Below are 27,355 nucleotides of genomic sequence, written 5' to 3'. Positions count from 1 at the left end.
AATACTGGAAGTATTCTGATGATGAAGTTGTCCCATTATCTCCAGTACAGTCTGGCAGTACCCTTCAATGGGCATACATGGTTAACTTCTAAAAAAAGAGTTAAGCTGCCATGAGAAATGTATTTGCCAATTCTCCTTTCTAAGAATTAAATGCATTCTGTTTACCTTAAAAACTATGTATAGGCTTAACCACAGTGCAGGACAATAGTCCTCCCTCATAACAAAGTTATGTCTTCCTCTGACTTTTTTTCCCAAAAGTTGTGGCCAAATAAGCCTTCCCAATTAAAAAAAACACATTTGCTTCTGGTAAAATTGAAAGTTTGTTCTAGAAAATGAAGCATGGGAAAGGGGAAATGTTTTTTTCTCCACCACAATTTAAATTTTCACTAATTCTTTTGTTTGATGGCTCTCCATGACAGCTCAAACTGGTATACTCAGTCTTCACGCCAGCCATCAATCTCTATGTCAAGATGCAGAATATCAGCCAACCCATCTTAACCTCTCTCATATATGTGCCTAGAATACCTCTGCATTGGTTCTGAAGACTTGACAAGACTTTTCCCAGATGGCTGTTTTTATATTGTTGCTAAGTTATTCAGCTTTTCAAGTCTGGTTGCTTGTTAAGGCTGATCAGTCATTTGGGGATAAGGATCTGAAAGAGATTTTCATTAAAAAACCATCATTTCAGAGTGTTTCATGAAGAAAAGAAAAAAAACAACCAAAACCACCCAAACCAGAAAAGACTAGCAGAACTAATAAAGCCTTATTATTTCCTTTGGATTTGTACTCTACAGCCTCACCAGTACTATAATCCTACTTCTCTCCAGCATTTCTCTTGTGAGTTTACCCTTTGGAATTAGACCAGCTCTCCTGTAGATCATTCTCCCCTGACAATGCTTACAGCCTCCATCCCCTCTCCATGCATCTGCCTGCCAGCAGCCCAGCTCCCTGCTGTGCTCCTTAATTAACACCAGGTATGGGATGATACATGCTGTGCCTGGTTTTGAGCTACGCTTCTGTTGATTGACCAGGCAGTGGTGGGTGGTTGCCCATCTGAAGAGAACAAGAAACCACTGAGCTGAGATAGACCTTTTCTCTTCAGTGGAGACATTATTTTGGTACTATCTGAACTATAAACACATCATGGATCTACTGTGAAATAAGCAGATAAGCCCAGTAGGCTCAATTCTGTTTCCCACAGCTAGCAATCTGCTGGCATTTGAGATGCCCTAGAGTAACGAAGATCTCCACATGCGGCTGACACAGGACATGCAGGAGATGTGAGTCCTTCTGGAGCAACAACTGAAGGCCAGGCAGGATACCCTAAGGAGTCTAAAATTAGACACCTAAGCTTAGACAACTGAATTAAGGCTATTTTTTCCCTGGGCCACAGTGTGAAATCATCTGTGTATAGATTTCTCATATATTTAAGTCTCTATGTCCTACAACCAACTTTATGCCTCTGCCCAGCTGCTGATTCTTACACTTGTTTAATTTGATTGAAGTGGGCCAATGGGTTCAAAGTTAATAGAAAAGAATAAACAAGCAGACTCCAACTAACAATATGAGTACCCCAGCCTCGGTACCTTGCCTGAACTGAGACCCACTTAGCAGCTCCTGAACTGCCACAGCTTACAAACACCAATTTAAGGCAAACTGCCATTGTTTTCCTTAAAAAAGTCACATTGTAAGATGTGGTGTTTTAGGAGCTGACTGCTAAGGAGTTGGGACATCGCTTCAGCCTTGCAATAGCAAAGGGTACTGCTCTTGAGCTAATCTTCCGTTCAGAAGCAAAGCTGAACACAGTCATGGCAATATCAACCTGTTCATCATTAGTATGCTGTTGCAAAACCTGATTACTCTGCATTGCATGGAATGCACTTTGTATCAAAATGCACGTATAGCCTCAAATTTTCTGCCTTCCCAAATTAAAAGATGCAATGCTTATTTTCACTGTGAGCCTTCTTTTAATGGGAGACTGAACAGAACAAGAAACTGGGAAAAAGGTACTAGCAAATCACAGAATCACACAACAGCTGAGGCTGAGGGACCTTTCAAGATTGTCTAGTCCAGCCCCCCTGCTCAAGCAGGGTCAGCTAAAGCAGATTGCTCAGGGCCGACTCTGATCGGGTTTTGAGTATCTCCAAGAATGGAGACTCTACAACCTCTCTGGGCAACCTATGCCAGTGCTCAGTCACATGCACAATAGAAAAGTGTTTTCTTATGTTTTGATGGAATTCACAGTTTTCTGTTTGCGCCCCAATGGGGCACAAACTTGTCCACTCAACACTCTCTGAGTAGTAAGTACAGTGTCCACATGTGCCTTTCCAAGTGAGGCTCACTGGGCAGTTACTTTTCCCCTTCCACCCCAAATAGCACTGCCTGGTTGAGGGACTGCACTGTCATAAATGCAGCATCAGCTCACAGTCCTTTCTGCTGTTGCCCCTGTCAGTTGCCACTGGCACATCCTCTGAGCGTATCGTGGGCAGCAGTCTTTTGCCTGGTTTTCCTCACCGTGTAATTGGTATTTCATTTCTCCCTTCCCTCTGAAGCACCCCATTCATGGTTTTTTTTAGAGATTAAAGAAGCCCATGAAGCCAGAGACACTTCTGTACAAAGTCGGCCCTACCATGGTGCCTGGCTTCTGTGCAGTGCCAGTGCTTCCAGCTGCAACGTCACCTCTCCGAAACTCTGCCTCTGCCCCTCATCTTGCCAGTCTGCTTTTCTAGCTACAGGTGATGGGCAGCTGGTAGTGACTGCAGCTCAAGGAGGTGGGGGGAAGAAGATGCTTTTTTGCTCTATCATGGTGTCCCACTGTCATGCGATCTTGTGCTACAACATGGGGAATTTCCGTATCTATTCCAGTTGTGAGTGATTTCATCTGGTGTTGGGTCAACTCTCTATGAGGAACCCAACTGCCATCATCTCTTTTACTTCTCCTGTAATCATAATCCTTCTCCTCACACCAGCTCCGTTACCAGCCCACCTCTTGGCTCTCCCACTGCTGCTACCTCTAACTGGGAATGAGGGGAGAGAGAGACTTTCTATCAAGGCCATTCAGCCTCACTATTCGCCTCCTGGGAAGAGGGGTTGAATGACTGGTAGGACCCTCACATACAGTCCAAATCGCCAGGTGAGAGTAGTGCACAACGCAGATCTTCATTCCATCTGCCTCTCCCTTTCTTTGAGGCTGGCTTCAGCCTGTCCTCTTCCCTTCTATCAGACCCTACGACGTATCTATTCAAGGCCATGCCAGCAGTGAGAATTCATAAAGCGACCCCTCCATTTAGAGTATATTAAATATTCTGCTACAGCGCGAAGATAGCAACATTTAATTACTCCTACATCCAAAAGAGAAGTTATCTGTTAATACAGAATAATGATGTGGGCCCTATGGATGCTGCTTATGCTAATGATGCTGACTCCTGGGGGCTTTCCCTGTAGTTCAGCAAAGCACAGCACAAAGGACTCCTTTTCTCCGGAGCCCTACCCACAGGCTTTTAGTGCCAGAATGTTAACAGTGAGCACCTGTGACCTTCTAAATACGTTTAGTGACTCTAAATGTCATTGCAAAATTTCAAGTTATTAGACATATTGTAAAGCTTACTTTACTGGATATTGGGACATTTCTTTTAGTACAATAAATTACCCTGAATTCACATGAGCTTCTTTTGCAGAAATAATAGGACTTTCCAAAAGGTCAGTGATACTGTACATATGGCAGGGAAAGTAACAGAGAGGGGCATGCACTAAACAGATTCATAAAAGACACATTATGCAAACAACTGTTAATAAGGTCTTACATAAGTATAGTCAGAGGTTCTGCTACAACAAAATGTCTGGCAACATTAACATTGTGACACTTACTGTGTTTTGATCATAATAAAACTCTTCTCTAGTTAGCAATAAAATATTTATTGAATTGGGTGGGGTTTTGTAAAGTACCAAAAGTTTTCCAAGTATAAACTCCACAGAGCCGGGTCTATTTTTTCACATTCCATCTTACAAAGTGCTTTTCTAATTAAACAACTTTGGGAAATTAATTCACTTTTTTAGACCATGGCTAAGTAAGTGATATTTTGAGTGGCTGCCAGTTAAATGTTCATTTCTTACATGCATAACACAGAAGCCAATGACATGCCCACCCCGACCCAAAGGGAGGCAATGCTAGGAGAGGCGAGCTCAGCGCTGTCTGACACGGTGCCTATTTGCCACGTGAACACATCTTCAGTCAGATGAACAGCAGGGCTGAGCTAAGTCTACTGAGGGTCTCTTGTCCAACCCCTCCGTCACAGCAATCAAATCACGAGGAGCCAGCACAGGTAGCACGGAGCCCAAGCTGATGCGAAGAGAAGTGTTAAACTGATACCTGCCACCTAAATAAACCCAGTCTGGTTTTCAGAGACTACAGCTGTTCACAAGCACCCACCAGGTCAGTGCAAGCCAGAGAGACTCAACACCTCTGCAAATCTAGCGTCCTCTATTTATATTCCTAAGCAGGGATTTGGAAGCTGAACTTTAGGCAACTGAGTTTGAAAATGCCTCTCATAAAATATTTAATACTGTACACGATATAATGTAGAGGCTTAAAAATGTTATTAACTTTGAGAAATGTTCTTGTTTAAGTAAATAACCATTTTATTATTGTGTTAAGTCACTTCTGACCTGTGTTGGTGCTGATTAATGCACTTCTTAGATGTGTGGCAGGCACCAGAGGTGTCCGTTAATTAGGGCTGCTGCACAGTCTGTCATGTCTTATTGCTTAATTAATAAACATTAGCTAAGATATTGAACTTTCCAAGGAAACTAGTGTACTGATGAACAGATTGTGCTAAGAGCCTGACTTGCTAATGCTCATGTGAGGAAAGGAAGATTTATATTCCATGCATTTGGTTTATAGAACAGCTGTGAGTGAAGTCTACTGGGACACCCGTTAGAGGCCACTGTATAAATTAGTGCATGCTGCAGAACTACAGTATTCAAAAAAAAAAAAAAAAAGATTATTTAATGGATTGTCATCAATATGCAAGAAAACTACTGTAGCAAACAGAATAAAAGTCCTTACACTTATGAAAGTTTCTTGTAATAGTAAAAATAACTTACCCTAATACAGTTCTTTCAACCCACAGACATCAAAACACTTGGCAGGCACCTGAGATTGGCTCCGTACCATGAGGCACGAGCAGCTGCCTCTCCCTCCTGGTAGATTTTTCAGATGTCAGGAGGACACAGGGACAACATCCCTCTGGACTTTCTTCTGTCTCAGTCTCATTAAAAAATCTGTTACTGTTAATAATGAAACTATCAGAAAGATTACAGCTTAATTTTCAGATGCCATTTTTGCCAATTTCAAACAATTTTGAAACTAAACTTGCATAAATTTTATGTAGAAGTCTATAAAATATTTTCCAGATAATTTTGGTATCATAATTAATATTTAATATTAACTCTGTCTTCAACCTTTACAGCTATGTCTAACATCAAACAAAAATGATAAAATGTATTTAACAGGCTCCAGTGTTTAATATCATCTGTGTACAAAGATATATAAAAAGAACAGTCCTGTTTATAAAAATAAAAGCCTAAGCATTAAAAAGAATGGAAATAATTAGCTATGTTAACTGTAAAAAATATTCCCTTCCCCTTATAATTTATATTCTTACTTGCCAAAAAGCGTTACTTGTGAAAATACACCCTGCCCATTTTACTCACCTTAATGCTGACCCACAAGACCTTCTAATCAGTTTTAAACATAGTCATCGCTGAAAAGAAACCTACAGCCTCTTTCTCAGTGTTTGATGGCAGCACAGAATATTTGCATGTTTTCCTCCTTTTGATACCCATCAAGTGTTCATCACAAAACCAGAACTAGAGAGCAGTTATCAGCCTTTTTGTTAGCAGACTCAGGGCTTCATTTGCCTAGAAACTAAGCTAATGTTCCTATTCTTTCGGGTTGAAATAAATGGGACATTGATTTCCCAATGTGGAAAGAGTTATGCAGATTGCTAGAGCTGTCACTACATCCTTCTCGTAGATACAGACATTTAGACCATTTCACGATTAATGTGGTGCTTCTTCAACCTTAAACTGGCAAGGAAAAAGGCATTTAAAAGATGTTAACATGTATAATCTTCACATATTATATAATATATAATTTTATATTACCAAGAAAAATGTAATACTTCTTCACTTTTAGGTATATGGATATCTAATTCCTCTGTTCAGAGACAGGTGCTATGCAAGTAGAAAAGCAGGAGCTAAAATAAATAAATAAATAAATAAGGAACTAAAAAGCTCTAATTCTTCCTTTGAGACTTGATTCCCATTGCAGTATTAGACACTTATCACATCTTTACTCTTGCTTCTTAGACTCTAAAAATAATACTTGCCTCACAAGGGATACTAATGAGGCAATATTTGCAGTTTATTTTTAAAATGTGCTGGTATTAATGAGAAATTATAATTATCCCAGTACCAGCTGGCATTTCTCTTCATACTGAAATGTTTCTTTTGAACAAGAGAGGAAACAAAATGCACTGTAACTTCTTTTTCAAAGATATGGTAAAATAGAATGTGTCAGAGAAAATATAATGTCTGGAAAATTGTGGTTGCTTTTGGTTTTTTTCCTGAATAAATTGTTTCCGAAAAACCTCATCAGCTCTTTATTGTTGTGTCGAGCAAATGCTATATGTCTCTTAACAGTAGAGAAACTTTCCCTTTGCCTTAAAACCAAAATACATTTCATAAATTCATCATTTGCAACAGTTACAGTTAAATGTAAAGACTATGATATCTGTATTTCTGGGCTGCTAAAGAGTGCCTCTTCAGTGACAAGTATCAACTGAGCTCTACCCCACACTGTAACAAGTACCTATGTTTTATGAAGCCACTTCTGACAAACTGCTTGAGATACATGAGTTTTGACAGTTTTGTGAATAAAATTTCGTGCATGTGGGGTTGAATTTCACCCATCCTGAGTCTGGAACAGGAGTAATCTGGGGGGCACATTCATCGTTAGGAGGCAAGGCTCTGGAGGAAATGTTTCTCTGGCAATCTGATGGTCTTTTTTCCTGTAGCAGCCATTCCAGCAGCCCGGATTTTGGACCATTGAAGTAAATCCCAGGGAGATAAACAAGTAGCCAGAAAGGCAGGTGGAAGGATTATCATATTGACTTATCATTTACTGCTAGGTATCATCTCTGTATGTGCGTGGCCAGTCCTGTCCGCACGTATGTAATCTGTCAATACTCACAGGTGCGTAAAATTCAGAGATCCCTATGGCAAGTAATGCTGCCTTTGGAGTAGCCTGTACTTCCCAGTGTTGTTGCCAAGGGGTGTGAAACTTAGCCCGTGCAAATCCAATTCCCTGCCGTGTTGTAAACACTTGGTTTTCATGCATAGGTGTTTCTGCCAGGATACAAGAGGGCTATACACTGTAGGACCAAGTCATCTCATTTTATAAAACTCAGACACCCAGCTGTGTACAGCTACAAGAGTCTTGTTCCGTTTTCTACCGTGCCATGAAGGGGAGCTAAGGTCCTAATGTAGCTTCATTACTCTTATTTATTTGCATAATGCTTGCAGCATAAGCATTAGGCATTGCTAACCAGAGCCAACAACATTAATTCAGAATTCAAAAAGAGAATGAGGATATATTCCAGGATAATACGATTGAATATATTGAAGCTACAGCTAGTGCTATAAAACATTGATTTGCTGTAAACAGCTTAATGTACCCCCTTCCAGCTGCATTAATATGTCTGCAGCATGTACATACATCTGTGTGAAAATGATAAATGTCTCCTTAAAGCAGAGTGGGTATAAATGCAGTAGGTATGTTTTTCATAAGTGTACTGTGTTATTATAAATATTGTGTACAATCATTTGTACTTTAGAGAACATTTAGCATTGGTTGGATTTTTAGTGTGGAAGGGTTATGTGTGTGTGGTAGGGTTGGTCTTTTTCCTAGCTTTGTTTTTGATCAACCACTTATTATCTTTCCATTCTTTTATATACAAGAAATCCTGACTATGTCATTTCTATCATCATCCTCACTGCTACCATCACTCATTGCAGAACCTCGTAACCCTTCCTCTTGTTTTTTAAATCTTACATAGAATGAATCCAGCCAGCTTTTCATGGACCTTACCTACTTTTGCTACCTCCTGTCACGCAGGGCTGCTAATGTCCTTTTCAGACAACAGTTTTCGTTACCAGTGTTACTAAAAACAAGCCTCCCTTCAACTCCGATCAAATGTAATTTTTCATACATGTGATTTATCTGTGACATCAGATCTCTTTCTTTCCAAATCCTGACCAAACATGTTTTCCACATCTGCTGAATCTGAAAGTTTTACTCACTTTAGGGTATACGGTAACACCATAATTTTATTAACTTTTGTTTAGTCATAAACAGCTTGGACAGCCAGGTTTCTGAGAGAGGCTGTGCAAAATAATGTTGTGCTTCTGTAACTCGGTGTGTGGGACATTGCCTGAATTAATCGTACTCTAACGATCAGCAGAAACATATTATCACCAAGTAAATTTGCCAGGTGCTGCGATGTGCATTCGTAGTGCTTGATTGTATCGTGACATCGCCACACACTAACGCTTTGTCAGGATGCAAATATTAGAGCATCCCAGTATGCAGTGGCCAAACGAGGTTAGTTTGTGGCCCTGTGACTCCATTCAGTACAACATCAACCCGAAGTGGATGAAAAAGATAGTGATACTGGTTAGTTCTTTCTTCTCTTCCTCCTTTCTTGGCTGTTTGAAGAGGATGGCTGGAGAGCCTAAAAAAGCGCCTGCTGTGTTTCATATACCTACAAAATACTTTGCTTCTCCTCTGGTCACACTCCTGCCAGTCCCGATTCCCTGAGTGAAGCCCCAGCAATGCATAAAGTGAGGGTGGCTGTGCCATTAATTGTTATCACTGGTTTCTAATTGTCAACTTTACACTGTCCTTTCACCATTTAACTCCAATGCCCAGTAATCATATGCATTGTATTTCTTTAGGTTATACTGTCTATTGAAGAAGGCTACAGGCTTCCAGCTCCCATGGGCTGCCCAGCTTCTCTTCACCAACTAATGCTTCACTGCTGGCAAAAGGAGAGGAACCACCGTCCAAAATTTAGTGACATTGTCAGCTTCCTAGACAAACTGATCCGCAATCCAAGCACCCTTCATACCCTAGTGGAGGACGTACTTGTGTAAGACTCTTGTCGGTACTTTTTTTTTGTATAACGCGTGGTGGCTATCATTAGATGTTTTAGACCATTAAGTAGGGGTGGGAGAGAGTCGCAAAGTTCTGAATTCACAAACTTATGCGGGTTCAAATAATATTAAGCCCCTTTTAAGGTTTGCTTTACTGTTAATACACTGTTGTATAAGGACTTTTTTTCTCAAGTCATGCAGAATCTATTAGGCATTTTTCTTTTTTTTTTTGTCTGAGCTCTGTTTGTGCACTGTCTATCCTTAATCTTTGTGAATCTCTTTGTTCTTTTTTTTTTTGTTGCTTCTCCTGTGTGCTTGTTTTCTCTTTGTAATTTTTTTCTCTATTCAACAGCCTGTCTCTCCATCTGACAGTGCTCAAGCAATTTCTGAACTGCCTTGGAGTAATTTCCTGCAGAAAGTAGTTGTGTCTTAGCTTGCTAAATCTTTATTTATCTGCAGAAGAATGGCAACAGTGACCAAATAAGAGATTATGCTATTACCATTCCACAACAAAGTCTTGATGGTGCTGCCCAAAGTTTTTTCCATTAATAATATTACAGAAATGAATGCAGCCACAGCAGAAGCAAGGCTGTGGTAGAAGAATTTGTCAATTTTTGTAGGCTTATTGATCTAAGCTGCCCCTGGATATCAGCTGAAATCAGTGAAGGTCCAGCTGGCCTCACTCTCTTCATTAGCTGAAATTCACCTTAAGATAAAGGTGCTTTCATAGAGACCCCCTGGGTTTACAAGGGGTTCTCAAGGCCTGGGTGGGTCTTGCTGAGAACCTCAGTGGGTTAAGAGGGGGTTTTTTATATGGTTTGGAGAAGGGCTCAGCAACAAGGCAAAGACTCAGGCTTGTATCTTGCTGTGGGAAAGGCTGAATGGAGAGGTTACTAAGAAAACCTAGAGTTAGGGCTGCAGCCATTTCATCTACCACAAATTAGTGGGACTTGTGCGGTTTCATGCTCATGCACTAGAGTTGGTGGCCTCTATGTGTATGTGCATATAAATATATATATGACTTGCTACTTTTACCTGGGTCAGAGTATTTAGCATCAGAATAATGCATTTTTAGCTATTCTTATTTTAAAACCTTACTTAAGATCTAAAAACTTATGCCTGTTTTCTTGCATTCGAGCTGACTGAGCTCACCTGCTTGGGAAAGTTTTTTCATTCATTTGGGAATGCTTGATGCAGTCAATCTGAATGACTGTTTTGTTACTGTTAACTTACAAGGTCAGCAGTTATTCCATAGAATTGTACATTCATAGAATAATTCAGGTTGGAAGGGACCTTGGAAGGTCTTTCTTTGAGGTTTGTACTTAACAGTGTTCTCCTGTCCTTCAGTTTCCCTATCTATCATTTTGATAATATGAATGAAAATCAGTGTGTTCAATGTATGTGAATATGTGTGGTTGAAACTCGGTATGTTAAGATACTAGGGTGTGTTGCTTCCTACATTATACATAAGTCATGTTCCATCAGTTAATATTGGCTGGCTTTTGCTGTCTAAATTTTCATTTTAAATAAATTATATCTTTCTCCTAAAGGCTATTATAAAGCTTTTATGAACAGCAATGTGTTTTTTCTGTGTTCTGTTCTTAGTTTCTCTACACAAAATATACAAACTCAATGGAAGTTGTGAGCTCTCACCAGTGTAGTACGCAACAGAAGACTAGAAATATATGCCCCAAAATTGGAATCTTCCCCCCCCATCTTTCTGTTTCAGTTGTGATAATATTACAGAAAAGAACTGAAACAGAAATGTAACTAAATTAGCTCCTTTGCTTTTATTTGCTACTCTATATAATTCTGTGTAAAAGCAAAGATATAAAATGTTATTCTTTTTGCTTATTTAGGGTTAGTTTTAGGTTTTGAACACTGTAATCAGTGTTCCCATTGCATAATGGTATAGCAATAAGAAGCCACTTGGGGTTTTTTTGTAGATAAATGTGAAAATAATCTCGCAGTGTTTTAATATTTTTAAATTGTATCTCATGTTAAATTTTGTTTGTCCTCTACTTTGACTGCTGTATTTACAAATTATTATCATCCTGAACACATAACATCTGTAAAGAAACACTCTGTGGGAACAAAAATAAGAGCAGTGGGAGAGGTCTGTTCCTCGGTTTGTTACTGAGCTGCAGTGCTTTAAAAAAATGTATTGTTTCAGTAGTGCAACTTGACAGACTGACATGATTTGTAAGTTTTAGACAATGGGTTAAAGAGATCCTCAGTTAAGATCTGACCTTTACAGCTCAGGCTCCTCTCTCATTCCTTCTGCCTTTCAATAAAAACAATGTCTACCAGAGTAAATTGAGTGTCATATTTTGTACTGCTTTGGTAATCTTTGCATTTTGTTTTTACAGAATGCCAGATTCACCTGGTGAAGTTCCAGAATATCCTTTGTTTGTTTCAGTCAGTGACTGGCTGGACTCCATAAAAATGGGTCAGTATAAAAATAACTTCATGGCAGCAGGTTTCACAACTTTGGATATGGTTTCAAGAATGAGTATTGAGTAAGTATGTAATCTGTTATCCCTACAGTGACTAATCAATCTGAATTTGTTTGGATGCTGCAGTGACGTAATTATCATGATGTACGGAACAGTGCTTTCATTTCCTTTCCTACCTAAGCTAATAAAAGACAAATACAGTTTTTTACCGAAACAACACAGGAGGAAGATATGATTAAGAGACCCAGAACTGATAGTTTCATTCTGTGACCATACCAACCACCACCAAAGGTCAGGCAGTGAGCACCCTTAAAAGCTTCTTGGGAAATCAGTTTTGATCTAGACCACTGAAATCAGTGGCAAAAATCTCTTCTTACTTTGCTATGAACATCATCAAGCCCGTGTCAGTCCTTGTGAGGAAGTTGTTCCAAATCTTGCTGCCCTTCTTCAACCATCTCTGACACCACTCTGTTTTTGAAATGAAAACCCTGCACCCGGTGTATAAGGGTTTGGGCAAACTATGAATTACTGTGGTAGCATAATGATACGATCTATTTTGTTATCTATTCCCTTCCCATGAATTCCTAATCTTTTATTTGATGCTGGGACTGTTTGTATTGATAATGGTAATGGTCAATTAAGATTCAATAATTTTACTTGTGAGGTTAGGACTGGTTTTCTCCCATGTGTATCACTTTACATTCACCTACATTGAATTTCATCTGCTGCTTTATGGCATAGTCACTTAGTCTTACAAGATCCTTCTAAAACTCTTCCCAGCTGGCCCTTTCCCTTAGCACCCTGAACAATTCAGTCTCACCAACTGACTTTTTCACCTCTGCGGTCACCTGTTTTTCCAGAGCATTTACTGATTTGTTGAACAGTAATGTTCAACATTATCCCAGCATAGGTCCCTGCAGATTTCTATTGATGACTACATTGTAAAACCTGACAATTTACTCCTAACCTCCTGTCTCTAAACCAGTTATTTAGTCACGCAAAGACCTTCTTATGCCATAGCTCCTTATTTTCCTTATAAAGCTTTTATGAAGAATCTTCTCTAAAGCTTTTGGAAATCCAAGTCGGGTGTATCAAATGGATTGCCTTCATCCATATGTATGCCAACTCCTCCATTGGAAACAAGTAACTTTATAAAGTAGGTCTTCCCTTTGCAAAAGCCATGGTGACTCAAGTAGATCATTTATCTAAGCATCCAATAATTCTGTACTTTACTGTAGTTTCTATTATGCCCTGTAATGATTTCAGATTCACAGGTCTGTGGTTCCCCAGATCTCCCCTGGAAACTTTTTATTTTGTCTGGCACCACTCTCCATGCCTCAGGCACCAAGTAATTTTTAAGCATGTGGAACACAGCTGATAACTCCCTCTTTCACATCCCTGTTAGTAATTCCACTATTTCATCCTTAAGCGCTTTTAAAACTCTTGGCTAAATATAGTCTTGTTATGGAGGTGGGTTGTTGCTTGTTTTTTCAGTTTGTCCTATAACCTCTCCTGCAGTCACTTCAACTTCAGACAGATCCTCTGGCAAGTCCCTCCTAAAGGTTCTGGCATGGGAGTCACTTCACTTTCTTCCACAGTGAATGTCAACTCAAATAATTGGTTTAGTCTTCCAACAGTGACCAGCCTTTCTGTGCTCTTTTATACGCAAATCATCATTAGACTCTACAGACACTGTGGCAGGCTTCTTGTACCCAGTGAGTTTGCGAAAAGGTTTATTACGAGTTTTATTATTAGGTGACTTTTTTCTGGTTGTTCCTCAAGTTCTTTTTTAGCCTGCCTTACTGTGATTTTACAGATACTCTGTCTAAGGTTATCACCCTTTCCACTTTCTTTAGATACCACTTCAGCTTTTTGAAAGATTCCTTCTTTCTTCAAATAATCTCCATTATCCTAGGCCTGCTGGCTTCTTTCTGAGCTTTATCAGGCCTTCATTGATAAGTGCTAAGCACTGTTCTTGCATTTCTAATACCACTCCCCCCTGTAAAGGTTTATTCTTTTAGCTGACTCTTTTTAGCTTCCAAGATGCTCAATATTTTTGCACAGTCCCTGCTGACCTTAAGTGTTGTGTATCATCCCCCATGTGGATGTTAAGCCTAAGTGCATAATAGCTGCTGCTATCCAGTGGCTCTTCCTCTGGAGGATACAGAGGCAGGTATCTTGAACTGCAAATCTGAAACTCATAAAGGTCATGCCTTATCCCGTGAGCTCCTTTACTAGCTATATCGTCAAACAATTTTTGAGGATATCTAAACAGGCAATGCCTATGCTATGTCCCAGTGTGGGATTTGCACAATTGACAAGGCATATCTGAAGCTTCCTGCCCTCACCAGCTCTGTGATCTTTCTCAGCATCTTGCAGTCGGTGATGTTTAGAGAACAACTAAACTAGTGGATTATGCTGAGGGCTGTTGACTTCATTCCCGCCAAAGAGTCAAGCTCTGTGGGTGAGCTACCCACTCTGGGGTGCAGGTCTAGATGAGATGAAGGGAAACGGGGAGGGAAATCTGGGTCAAGCTGGAAGATTCACTGCTATTCTGATCTTTAGACCATCTCCCACCACCATTACCCAAATCATCAGAAGCACAGCCTCTGTTATTTCCACCTCAGGACTGCAAGAGTGAGCGTATCAGCCCTGCTCCTTTGCAAGTATGAGTGGGAAACATTTGCTACTAACACATTACTAAAAATGGGCTATTAGAACCCACCTCTTGGGTTCTTCCTCGAGATTTGGAAAAATTACTTGACCGTTAGTATCACAAAAGATACCAGTGCTCTAACTACAAAATAATTTTTTTTCTTAAATGGCTGTCTTTGAAAATTTGGAATTGACAGGTGCAGAAAACATGAACATTTGCAGCTTTCTTATATATCCCAGTCAGGAAGGTAAACTGTCCTGAAGAAGAGCAATTCATCATATATTTATACTCTTTTGTGTACAAGAGGCTTTACTATACTTGCATCCAAGATGAAACTTTTTATCTTGCAGTGACATTAGAAGAATTGGAGTTGTACTCATTGGACACCAGAGACGAATAGTCAGCAGTTTACAGACTTTGCGGTTACACATGATGCACATACAGGAGAAAGGATTTCATGTATGAAAGTACTAGAATCAACTGTGTTTTGTGCCTCAGCATTTCTAAAATGGAAAAATATTCTCATTCTTCCCTTCTGCTCTTCCCAACTTCAAGAACTGCAGTCTCCTGTTCAGACTATAAAAGTACTTCTATGTTAATGCTTCCAAACTGGAATTTTTAATCACACTGCATAGCTCCTTCACCAGTTATCTGCCGATAAAATCCTGGCCTACTGCAAGACTCTTGCTACACATTGATGAATAACTCAGCATGGATGTGTAACTTTGTATAACAGTATTTGGGAAACTTTCATGAACTTACTTGAAAGTAGTAATCTATTTGGCCTGGTGTGGCTTCTTTATTGATGTATTTAGAGTTTGCTGGTAGATCAAAAAGTATTTGACTTCTTTCATGTTCTGTGACCATGTAACTTCCAATACCAAATGTGCAATCAAAAAGAAGTTTGGCATAAATATTTATTTTATCTCTTAATTAAATCTAAATGTATGGGTCCTATCGTTATATTACTTTATAATAGTTTGAATGCTGGTAAGCTGGTGCCTCAAAACGTTAGTATTGTTTGCAGAAATGACTGATGATTTTATGTAGCGAGTTTTCATTGTGTGAATAATTGGGAGGATAGTGAGAGAAATCTGTTTGAAACCTTAAGGTCCTTGATTTTGAATTACTTTAGCACTCGACACTTTTTATGCTTTAAATTTTAGATTAGGTTAGAAAACTTGTTCATCCTTGGGATTCTCCACCACCCTAGACCTTTTTTTTTTTTTTTTTTTTTTTTTTTTTTTTTTAATATTCAGCATTTGCTTCTACTATGTGGCAAATACTCACTGGAAAACTGATTGTAACGTTTCCATAACCACATGTAAAACATGGTTGTCTGCTATATCGTGGCCACATAGACTTCAGAAAGCTTTCTGTTCCAAAAATGCAGGCCTCCACTGCTTGAACTAAGCATAATTTCCACCAGTGGTAGTAGACCTTAGAGGGCCAGCCATCAGTGGGGTGATGTGCTTATTCCCATGGGAGCGGGACAGCCATATCATCCTCCAGTTGAGGGCAGTGGTACAACCACCAACTAATGCTGGAAGTTACACGCTGCGGTATTCAGTTATCTTGTACATAGGCAGAAAAGGAGATGTAGGACAGCAGTGTAATAATATGTTGCCTTGAGTCTACTTCTAACTGCTTTTAGAAGTAAAAAGCAGACTCTGCTGAAATGGAGGTCTGGTTACTACAGCTAGATCTTCATTTAGTACAGATATCTAAATGACATCAAAGACAATTACCTTTAGAACTCTTCAATAGCCATATTTACATGCAAGAAAATGTCTGCAAAGGCCTAACATAATATTTGTACCTCTCTAAGACTTACAGCTTTCATGTTTTATTCAGACAACTTACACAGATGTGCTGGGCTACATTTCCAAACTTTTGCGTGGGATATGCGCTACTGGGAACAGGGGAACTAGCGCATGTCTGCATGCTGTAGAAATCACGCGCAGATTTACATGCATGTCACATGTAAACTGGGTGCAGATGCTTTTGTTGATTTATACATAGTTTGGAGGACATTTTTGAGTTATGTGGCATTCCAATATACTCAAGCATTACAACTCTTCCGTTAAAACGTGCATTTGGGTAATTAGTATAATATATGTGTATATCAAAATGAACTAACTACTTTATGTAATCATAATGATATTTACTGCTTAATTTACAGCTTGTAAATCAAAATGTACTTCCTAACTCTTGGAAAAGGCTGCCATTCTATACCAGTGGCAAAGAAGGAAAATCAGAAAGCAACTCAGAAAATATTATGCTTCCAACCAGTTCACAGAGTAAGACACGCTAGGCCTGATTCACCGTTGTCAATTTATGTTGGAATAACTGCACTAATTTAAGTGGGATAACAGTAGTGCACTAAGTAAATTTTCCTTTCTTTCATTAAAAAACCCCAGATTTAACTGAGGAACAAGTTTTCTAAAGATCAGGGTTCACTGGTGTTCTACAATGCCAATTTGATGAACGCGTTTAAAGAAGGGCAGCTCCAGTCCTATTTAGCTACAAAGGTAATTTTGCCAGCATGAGTAGTCCCACTGAACTCAGTAGGACTGTACAAGCATCTGCATTTTGCAGGATCACAGGCCTTTAGTGGGAAAAAAGCATTTGTTCTTTTCTGTGACTGTCACTTGAAAAATTCTGCCCCAATTCCACATCTGAATAATTTTTTGGTAAAGGTTCTCTTATGGAAAGAAAATCATACTTACCTCAAGCCTTTTAAAAAATACTATCATCACAGTAATTTAAGAGTTGATTTTCCTTTATCATTTTGTTATCCATTTTGCCTGTCATTGCTTCCGTGGCCAACAACATGACATCTGTGGAAGGAGCCTCTCTCACAATTAAATACATTACTGAGGAGGTATCAGTCTGTTATTTGTTAATGGGGTTTCAAAATTACTCATAACTAATCCAAACCATCTATGTGCACTTTTAAATTCTCCTTTGCACGTTTTTTCATTCCTGGTAGTGTGGATGCAGAGCAGCATGTTATGTGCACACAACCCGGACGCATTCCATGGAAAGCAATTTCCAAATTTATCACACTACTGAAAATATATTTTCAATAGAAAAAATATAACAATATTAAAACATTTATTAATCAGATATATTTTTTATATAAACAAGAGTTTGGGTAACCAGAAAGGAAAGAACAAGGGATTCTTTGGGTGAGGACATTTATTAAAAACATTGTAAATCCAGGATTTTGTGGGTTTATATGGCTTGGTTTTTTGTTGTTATTGTGGTGCAGTATGACACTTTTATAATAGTTATCTTGATCAAATTTACATTTTCCCCATTTTGGAAACATTTATTTGCTCTTGCTCCAATTCCAAGCCTACCCTTTTTTTTGGGGGGGGGGGGGGAGGCGGTCCCTATTTTTTTCATTAAAAACAAACAAAAAACCCAACAGGTGTTATTTTTCAAATGTGAGCTTAATTCTGTGCAGGCCACAAATGTATATGTGAAATTAGAGCAACTTTCTTTGTTACAGGGGATACTTTCTTCAGGTGAAAATTAGCTCTATTTAGTTATCCTGCATATTGCAGTGTGCAGTTAGAATTTAAATTTAACAAATTTAAGCAAATCTAGTAGGCTGTTTCTGAGAATCTGGCCCACATTGCAGAGTGCTTCATGACTAAAAGTATTCATTGAAAGTTCACGAAATAAAGTGTGCATGATATGCAAGCCAAAAAAAAAAAAAAGTTAAAATGTGGACATAAGGAAATAGTTCTAAGTTATTTACAAGTAATATCCATGTGTAGATTTTTCTCACAGATCTGATTGTCATTAATCTAGAATAAAATCCATCCATCGGTACTGTTACCGCTACTCATGTATCACTTAAGCCTCCAAAACATAGTTTAAGCGAGGGCCTTGACTGCTGAGCAGGACCAGGTTAGTGTCTCTTGGCTGACAAGTACACTGCCCCAGCTGTCCATCATGTGCCAACCACAGTGCTTCCAAAGTTGACTGACAAGCAACTTGGATGTCCATGCAGCCAAGTGGGGTGGTCATCTAACATGGAAACCATATCAGTCATCCTTACTCAAGCTATCCCCACTTGTCAGTCAGAGCCATGAGACCTATTGGGAGGAATTCTTCTCACCTGATTTTGGAGGTCTGCATTTGAGCTAGTCATCCGAGGTTCCCTTTTAATCAATGAAGAGAAGTGGGCTCTTGTAGGATGTGAGTCATCTGACAAATGTAATTATTTACTTCTGGGTTAGATGAATTGTGCCAAAGTAGCACCTGTTTCTCTGCATTCAAAGAGATCAAAATGCCTAGCTTATATCCAGGCATCTGCGGTTGGTCAGATGAATCTCATGCATTGATTGTATCCAGTCCTTATGCTGAACCTGTGAAAAAGAGAGGATCTTGTCCACAATGCTAGTGTTAAAACTGAACAAGTAACAGCAGAAGGTTTATTAGATTTTGCTCATGAGGCGTTTGCACACTGGAATTACTGAGAAGCAATGGGACTCCATGAGGTGAAAGGAAGTGAATTGAGCTATGTAATTTAAATTTTTCTTAAACAAAAGCTACCCTTTTTGTTTCCCATGAATGTAAATTCAGTGTCTGTCCAATAAAAGCTTAGACACATGCTATGCTTTAAGACATCAGCCAAGACTTTTCAGCATCAGGCAATCCTTTAATTGCAAATAGTGAACTCAACAATAAATTCAAATAAATTAGTTGCTCTGGACAAAGCATTCTGTGTCCAAAATTGTATTAGGTATTAGCTGGATTATTCTGACATGGAACTCATAGACTGTAGTACTTTGATTTTTCTGTAATTTAAGACTGACTACCCGTTTTCCATTTTTTTATATGATGAGCCTAATACTGGGCTCCATTAATTTCTTTTTCAATGCAGATTCATACAGGATCCAAAGGTGGGTCATAAGTAACGTACAGACACCCTTTATTCAGATGCAGCAGAGATTTACTCTGTGGAATAGCTGGGACTGTGGAGGTGCCTAGTAAGACTGTATTAACCACAGCGATTCCCATGTTAGAATGACCCCATGGGACCATATCAGCCACCAAGGTAAAGCCGCACAGAACATACTTTAACTTATATTGAAGACCAGTTGCTAAATTTCAGCTGGCCCCATTGCAAACTGAAGCATGTATTTAGCTGTTTTAACTCAGCTGATGGAACAGTTTTATGGGACACGTTCTGGCAGCTGAGAATTTGTCTTATGAACACAGGGTACCTGTAACTACCCCATCGTGGGCTCAGTCTGTCCTGGAATATGTCCCGCAGAGAGTGGAAAGGAGGACTCACTTCTAATCCAGTCCAACACATCTTTTAGAGTAACAAAAGTTAGAGTCATAAGAAAAAGTCTGTCTTCCATTGCATCCTCTAGGAAAAGTATTAAAAATAGAGATACTTCACTTATTGCATTTGCACATGGTTGAAGAGCACTGCATTGTGTTAAACAGTTTTCTTCCACAATACCCTTGTTCACCAACTGTAATTGATCTTTCCTGAATAAATGGCAAAGATAATTTTTTTTTTTTTTTAATAATGGTACTATTATTATTTTTTGAGAGTGAGAGAAAGATGTCTTGGGCTGGGCTAACACCTAGTAGGACAGTGATCTTGAAACCTCCCGGAGAGAAAAATGAATCAGCACTGAAAAGGAAAAAAAATCCCTAAAGCCTACAATAAGGTGAAAAAGGAAGAACTGTCCATATTGTGCTAAGGAGCTCTAACAAAAACCAAAAGAGTTGCCTAAGACAGTTCCATGCACTTACAGCTCACAAATATCTTTTACCATCATATACTGTATTTAGTAGTGCACACTGCTCATCCATGAGTGCTATGGTTGCATATAGTTCCTCAGATTCTGTACCAGGATATGTTGAACATGTTATGGATATAAAATATTTGTCTATATGTACATAAAGAATTGTAAACATAATGTATACCATAATGTCTGAGATTTTTCAAACCTACAGAATTAATTACCTAACTCCCAATAACACTAATAGGGTTGATCTGCTCCATTGGCTTTTAAAATTTTTAATGGCATGCACTGTATGTGTATACTAGTTCCCAAACTTCCTTGGCTTGTTATCTGGAAATGGACAGCCTCTCTTTTCCTCCACAGGCAGAAAAAACATTTTCAAACTGGCTTAACAGAAAGCTGCCTGGCTACCTGATGCTGACGCTTCTACCGCCACCACACCAAACCCCTTTCTACTGATTCTTTTCCGTACAACTAATTACTGTAGAAATCATCAGTGATCATAAAGGGGAAGCAAGATGCCCATGAGCCAGCATCTCTAGTAAGATGTAGTCCATGCTATAAAAAATTTGAGTCCCTCTGCTGAAGTCACCAAAGATGTTTAAACAGTATATAAATTATTTTCTTTTAAATAGCCATTTATAGACACTTATGGGGTTAAAATGAGGGAAATTTTCAAGGGAATATGAGTAAGGATATGCCAGTGTATAGTATAAAAAGATATGCTGAATTTTAGAAAGGAAAACCAGCAAAAATGGTTGACAAAAAACATGAAGTTAAAAAATGGATTAGAGTTAAAATATATTTCCATATTTTATATATGAAATAATATAACGCCAGTTCAGTGAAATCTATTTGTGTGTATGTTTCTTCAAATATCCTACATCAGTATCTCTTACCTTTCTTTCCTGCAAGAGATTTCCCGAGTACATCTGTCTTCCAGAAAGGTTTAGCATATTATCTGATTTTTCATACCTGTGTAACTAAACTGGAATGAAAAATGCCGAGTCATGACACTGAGGATATGGAAAAAAATATATCAAAAAGATCAGTCTCAAAATCATTTGAAGTTTTCACATCTGTTCTACTTTGTTTCTGTCTGAAATTTTGACCTATGTCTAAGCACTTGAGCACTTTGACTAGTAGGTAACTACACGTGTGTCTCAGTAATAATGTATGTACTCTGCCATGCTCAGAAACTCCTGAATCTGTAAACAGTTACGCGTTTGTGCGGCTTAATTCATGTAAGAAGGCTGATTAGAAATGGGACTATTTACATGAGTAGAGTGAGGCATAAAGGACTTGCAAATCCAAGTCCCTATAAAATATTTGTAAGGCAGCATGAGATAACATATTTTGTCATTTTTTTTAACATCAGTACCACATATGGTTTCCTTGAGGAATCCAATATATTCATTGATATTATCACAAAACCTCCTGCGCATATTGTTCTTGATATGTGAGGAGATATTGCTGACTTTTTTCTTCATTTGGGAAATACTACACGTTTTGGGGAATATTCATCTCTAACGTGCACATCAGCAAGCTGGTTACAAATTTGTGAATAAACCATAATATACTAATACTTCTCGTTATTGACAATTCAGTGAAGAATTCTTAAGCAGCAGCATGTATGTTGAGTGGTAGATAAGCCAAAACTCTGGGACTGAAAATTCACAAATCAAAGAGAAATCTAGTCTCTGTATTCTGAACTGTGTGATGCCTGGGGCGTTGGCTGTATAGAAAGTAACCTTGAATCTAGAATCTGGAAAATCAAATTTTGGGGAAATCTGCACTGGAATCCAAATATTCATTTCTGGTTGTGAATGATGAAAAAGTGCCCATTGAAATAGTCTAGGGAGTATTTTCATAGTATCATCACCACATAACACTCTGAGGCTCCTCTACAGCAGTGATAGGAAAAAAATCTATTTGCTGGTTTTCCAGGCTCCAGCCTATGACAAAAAACCAGGTACAATTGTCATCATTTAGATTAGAACCTCCAGTAGACACAATTCTGTAACTCAAAGACAACTTGTTCTTCTTGTTGCATACTGCCTTTTTTGAGAGGAACCTAAATAAACATTAAAGAGTAGAGCTATCTAGTTAAGAGTGGCTTACAAACTGAATTTTCAGTTTTCTCTCATTCAGACTGAGCTCTACTTGAGAATGATTAAGAGGCAAAAAGGAAAAGCAAAACAGGATTATTTTTTTTTAAGAAGCTGAATGCTCTGAGCTGTATAACTTACCATCACAGTCCCTTTATGTACAATAGGATTAGCTAAAAAAGACGAAGTGCAGCCAATGTTTCAAATCTGTATATTATTTTAGTTACTAAATGCCAAATTCGCAAGTTCCATTTTTGTCTTGGGAAGGTTCTGCTCTAAAACACCCAGTATTTCCAAATCCTGCTGAAGGATTTTAATAAACTTCTTGACGCAGTAATTCCTTGGACAATGATGTAACTGTGAGGAATTAAATGTTTTGGTGTCAATAGGCACGGTCTTGCTGTGACCAAAATTCATCAGAGTTTGTTACTGACTTCAGTGGCAGTGGGATGAAGCCCTACGTTATACACACTGTATGTACGATTCAGCTCTCTAAACAGATTCTCCTTTCCTGCATCCCACTACTGTCATGGTTGATTTGTTGTTAGAGAACCAGCACTTACTAGGACACATGCTGTCTTGTCATTCAAATGTATTGCTAAAACTTTTTGCTAGTTTTAATTTCTCTGTTGTGAGTTTCAGGTTGAGATGTAGGTTGGTCCTTCAGGGCATGATCCAAAGTCAGTTAAATCCATAAGATGTCAATAGACTGAAACAGCTTTTGGATCAAAGGTTTCTATAGATTTGCATGGAATGGATGCCCTCATTTAATAGGGGAGAAGAGAGTGCACGGAGCATAAAAGACAAGGCTACTACCTCAGGGATGTGATGAAATAGATTATGGTTACCTTCAACATGGCAGAGCTGAACTGCAAGATACAAAAGGTGGTTGCTGCACTGTTGTTTTATCTGGAATGGGCTACCATCTCCGAGTTTGGAATAAGTATTTAAAATGTCCTACACATCTAATAGAGTATCTAACAGAAAAGTTTTTGGCGTTTTTTTCCCCTAGAAAGTTCCCCAAACTCCTGGATTTAAATTTAGGATGAAACCATCATCCCCATCAAACAAACAGAACCTACAAAAAAATGGATTTGTCTATCTTTCTTCTTTCCTAAACATATACCATTATGCAATATGATCTCCCCTTCATAATAGAAGTTCTAGCTGATCATTTGCTTCTTTGAACAAGCTGTTTCATACTCCTAGTGCATTGCAGCATGAGTTTTGAGATTTGCCAGTTAATGAAAGGCACAGCAGCAAATGAAATAACTAATGCCCTCCTAGTGGTTCTGTTTATTGGACTCTTTCGTTAATTCCCTATCTCAAGAAAACCACCCTACTCTAAGATTCCTAACACGTAAACGTGTAAGCATTTTAAAGCTTATGGCCATGATTCCCTATCTGCCTCTCCCCGAGAAACAGTTAGCTTCAAATTGGCAGTGTAGCATATTTAATACCGTTTCTTTTGCAGCAATTTCTTCTCCCAACTTTTCTACATAAGGTAGAGAGGGCTATTTCAGATTAAAAGTGGGAAAAGTTGTTTCTTGGTTAACTCTGGTGAAGGAACTGGATTCAGACAGTACTTCAGTATACGTTGCTCTTACCTAGAGCCTTGCGTCTGCTTCTGTTGAGGCCAATGTCAAAATTCTCTGATGGTATCAGTTACGTCACACACGGTGATGCCGTGACTGAAAACCCGAAGGCTAACAGAAAGGGCTTGTTCTTGTTTGGTGTGGTGTAACTCCTGTTGACTTCGGTATCAATGACAGGTACTCTGCACTGCTCAGGATTGCATTTGCAGTTTAACAAGGAAAAAAAAATCTTTAAAAATCTTGTGAAATCCTATTTACTGAGAGGCAATAGTTTATTTTCTAGCAAAGCAACCTTCATTGATCAAGTTGGAATTAATTAATTTTGTCATCAGTTTTTTTAAAAAACAAACCACTGACTTACAGAAAAAATGCAAGAAAAATATTTGACTACCTTCCAAAAATTAACTTTGATTTACTCTTGGAAGATAATGTAGTTGGTATGTTTTCTCAGGATAGCCTCTATCTATTTCTGTGTGTTGGTTTTAAGCGTATCTGAATTAAAAGGGGTTTTAATCTCTGTCTCTTCTGTGAAATTAGATTGTACACAACTAAATATGACTGCTCTTCATAGTTTGCTGTTCTAGCATAGCCATAAAATGTATCAATGTATGTGTATATATGAATAACTATTTGATGACAGACACTTTAGATTATATATTTAAGCAGCCATGTCAAAACTTTAACGGTAGATGGCTTCAAAAGTAATGGTATACTCATAATACTCGCAAACTATTTTACAAACAAACCGTGGCCTCAGCACAGATCTCATATCCTTACCAGTAGTCTGAAACCCACCTTTTCTTCAAAGACCCCAGATAACATTTGTTTTGCCATTGCTTCTTTTCCTCTTACCAAGACGTATTTGAATAATGACAACTACCTGTGACTCAGTCTTCACCATTCATCTCTCAGAAAAGCAGCCTTGGTACTGTACCTCTAAGTTATACCTTCATCAGTCTGAACTTGTGTAGCGTTGCACACAGCAAGCACGATCTACTCCTTCTGAGAGACTGAACATTTCACAGCTGGTATTGCTGGTTTCCCCCTGGGACTGCCTCACTGTTCAGAATGACTTTTCTTCACGTCATGTGTCTCCCATACGTGTTCCCACTGCATTTTTCTTCCTGCCTTTTCACCGGTTCATAACAGTATTGTAGGAATAGCCATGAAATAAAAGGCTTAATATACTGATTTGCAGTCCCAAGGGGAATTTACATTAGAAGTGAAGTTGTTATTATTTACTGAAAAGTGGTGTTGTCTTCCTTTTTTTATTATTATTCTATTCCTAAGATAATATGATGTTCCATGCAAATTTTCATGTGCTGGCATGCCTGCAAGTTAATAGTGTAATAGAATGCTCAGCTCTCAACATTAGGGTGTTTTTAAGGTGAATTGCATTACATATGCCATCTCTTTGCAGAAAGAATATGGGGTTTGGCAAAGCTACCTGCTGAGCAACATAATAAGATTTTTGTACAAAGTACAAGTTACTGATTATTATTGTATTTTATTTTTCTATGATTTCCTAAGAGGCATTATCAGGTCTTACAGATGGGGTAAGCCTGTTTATTAAGATATTTATTAGCAAATAAAAGTTACAGTACTGGTGGTTATTTTTGAGTTAATGGTGTTTGTTTTGCCTTAAGTTACTGATATAATGATACAGAGTGAAGCCTGTCATAGATGATCATGCAAAAAAAAACCCCAGCTGCTTAACACAGGGTGGTGTACTAATAAAGATGGACCGGCAATATGTTGTAACACTTGAGATGCTTCAGGGTGGTGGTGTTTCTTTTCAGCTAAAGAATGCTTAATCATAGTGGCCTCTTCTGTGCCTACCACTGAGCATTTATGCTCTGATAAACGCCTTGTCAAAATGCACATACAGTTAACAACATCAGGAAAAAACTGTACGCATTAAAAGTTCCAAACAACAGCACTCTCTCCTTCTTGAGAAACACTGGGAATCTGAATTTTAAACAGATTTTAATGTGCTATTAAGATTCTGTAACACTGTTCACCCTCCTTACGGTGGTTCACTGAGCCATTCAATTCCTTCTCTAGTGTTTTTCAAAACTCTCACTGACAAATGTTTTAAAACTGATCGTATTATGTAAATAATGCCAGGGCAATACACAGTGATTCACAAAGAAGTGAATGCCATATACACATAATCAGACCCCACCTCAAAAAGTTTAAAATTATAATTAGCCTTTCATTTCATAACATTATATGCACGCAATACAAAACTGAACAGAAGCATGTGTAGATTAATAGGAAACGAATGTCAGATGTCCACAGTCCATTACATCCTGCATATTTTACACGGGAAGAGCTTTCTCACTAAGGACTCTCAGGTTTAACGTAGTGTATATAATGAAGAATGAATATTTCATTTTAGATCTGGTTACAGAAATGCCTTTGCCATTCTTCGTTCTTCGTGGAGTTTAGAACTAGTTCTTAGATATGGACTGATTTCAATATAAAAAGTAGGAGATGACACCCTCCTCTACCACATACTTACCCCACAACCCGATTAGCTTTTAGAGAGTGCTTCAACCCATAATTTCACTGTGAGATTTATGCTACTTGCTTTTCCTTTAATAGCTCATAATGTCACTATGAGGGAATCTCATCTTTTAGTCAGAACCTTTCTGGGTATAGGGAAATCATGAAACTCTGATTGCAATTTACCTCAAACCTTTAATAATAATGAAAGCAACAATAAGAATTAGAAAGCCAAACAGTACACAAAATGTTTGTAGTACTTTTAATCTTTGAAGTTTAATGCGAAGCGCATTATAACTGGGAGCTTCTGACTTAAGATTTTTAGCAAAAAGAACTGTCCACGTCGCTATCAAACAGCTATTTCCACTGCTCTCACTCCTCTCCCCAGGGCAGACGTTGAGGCAGCAGACTGAAAGCTGTGTTCAGCATATGTGAAACTAGATGAGAGTTTTTCAAAATGAGGGGTGGAGCTCCGTGAAGGAAAATTGCTTCTTCAAGCCAAGGAGCAGTACAGACCATCTTTTGGGAAGCAGAGGCAGAACCGTGCACTCCACCACTCACTCATTGCTCATCTTTGTTCAAAAGTGAAGGACAAACCCCAAAATATGCTTAAAATCTGGAACTACAGAAATATCAGACTGTAGTGAGGGGAGCGTAAAGGACTGAGTTGCTCCAGCGAGTTGGCTTGCACTGCCAGTCTGTGAGGGATGACTACGGGTCAGCACGCTGAGCTCTTCCCTGCCTCAACTTCTGCTTGGCTGCGCAGGGTCTCATTAGGGCCTGCAGTGTAGGGTATCAGTCTGAACACAGGGAGCGGTATAGGAACAATCTTTTACATCCTATGAATACCTCAACAGAGGTGAGAGAGTGAGGAAAACTCATGCTACGCTTCTGGTTAAAAACAGGAGTCATCTTTTTAACTGCATTTGGTAAGTGCAGCAGCATAGGAAGCCACAGCACTTACTTTTACAGAACTGCGAACAATTTTAGCAACTAAATGGAAGTATGTGGTAGAACAGAGACTGGGTTTTAGTTTATA

At 38.7% G+C, this 27,355-nt stretch overlaps 1 protein-coding gene across 2 annotated transcripts in view; it reads left to right on the top strand.

Moving 5' to 3' along the window:
- EPHA6 (EPH receptor A6) overlaps positions 1–15,277 on the top strand; it is a 513,048-nt gene extending 497,771 nt beyond the window's left edge. For both annotated transcript variants that reach the window (XM_050915616.1, XM_050915617.1), the window contains 3 exons: positions 9,016–9,209; positions 11,583–11,732; positions 14,676–15,277. In XM_050915616.1, coding sequence (XP_050771573.1) covers positions 9,016–9,209; positions 11,583–11,732; positions 14,676–14,790 — 459 coding nt within the window. In that variant the 3' untranslated portion in view covers positions 14,791–15,277. The remainder of the gene's footprint in view (positions 1–9,015; positions 9,210–11,582; positions 11,733–14,675) is intronic.
- The last annotated feature ends 12,078 nt before the right edge of the window (positions 15,278–27,355 follow it).

This window comes from Gymnogyps californianus, chromosome 1 (assembly GCF_018139145.2).
Source record: "Gymnogyps californianus isolate 813 chromosome 1, ASM1813914v2, whole genome shotgun sequence".
Classification (NCBI taxonomy): Eukaryota; Metazoa; Chordata; class Aves; order Accipitriformes; family Cathartidae; genus Gymnogyps; species Gymnogyps californianus.
Note: the sequence above shows the minus strand (reverse complement) of the source record. Positions and strands in the feature narration are given on the sequence as shown.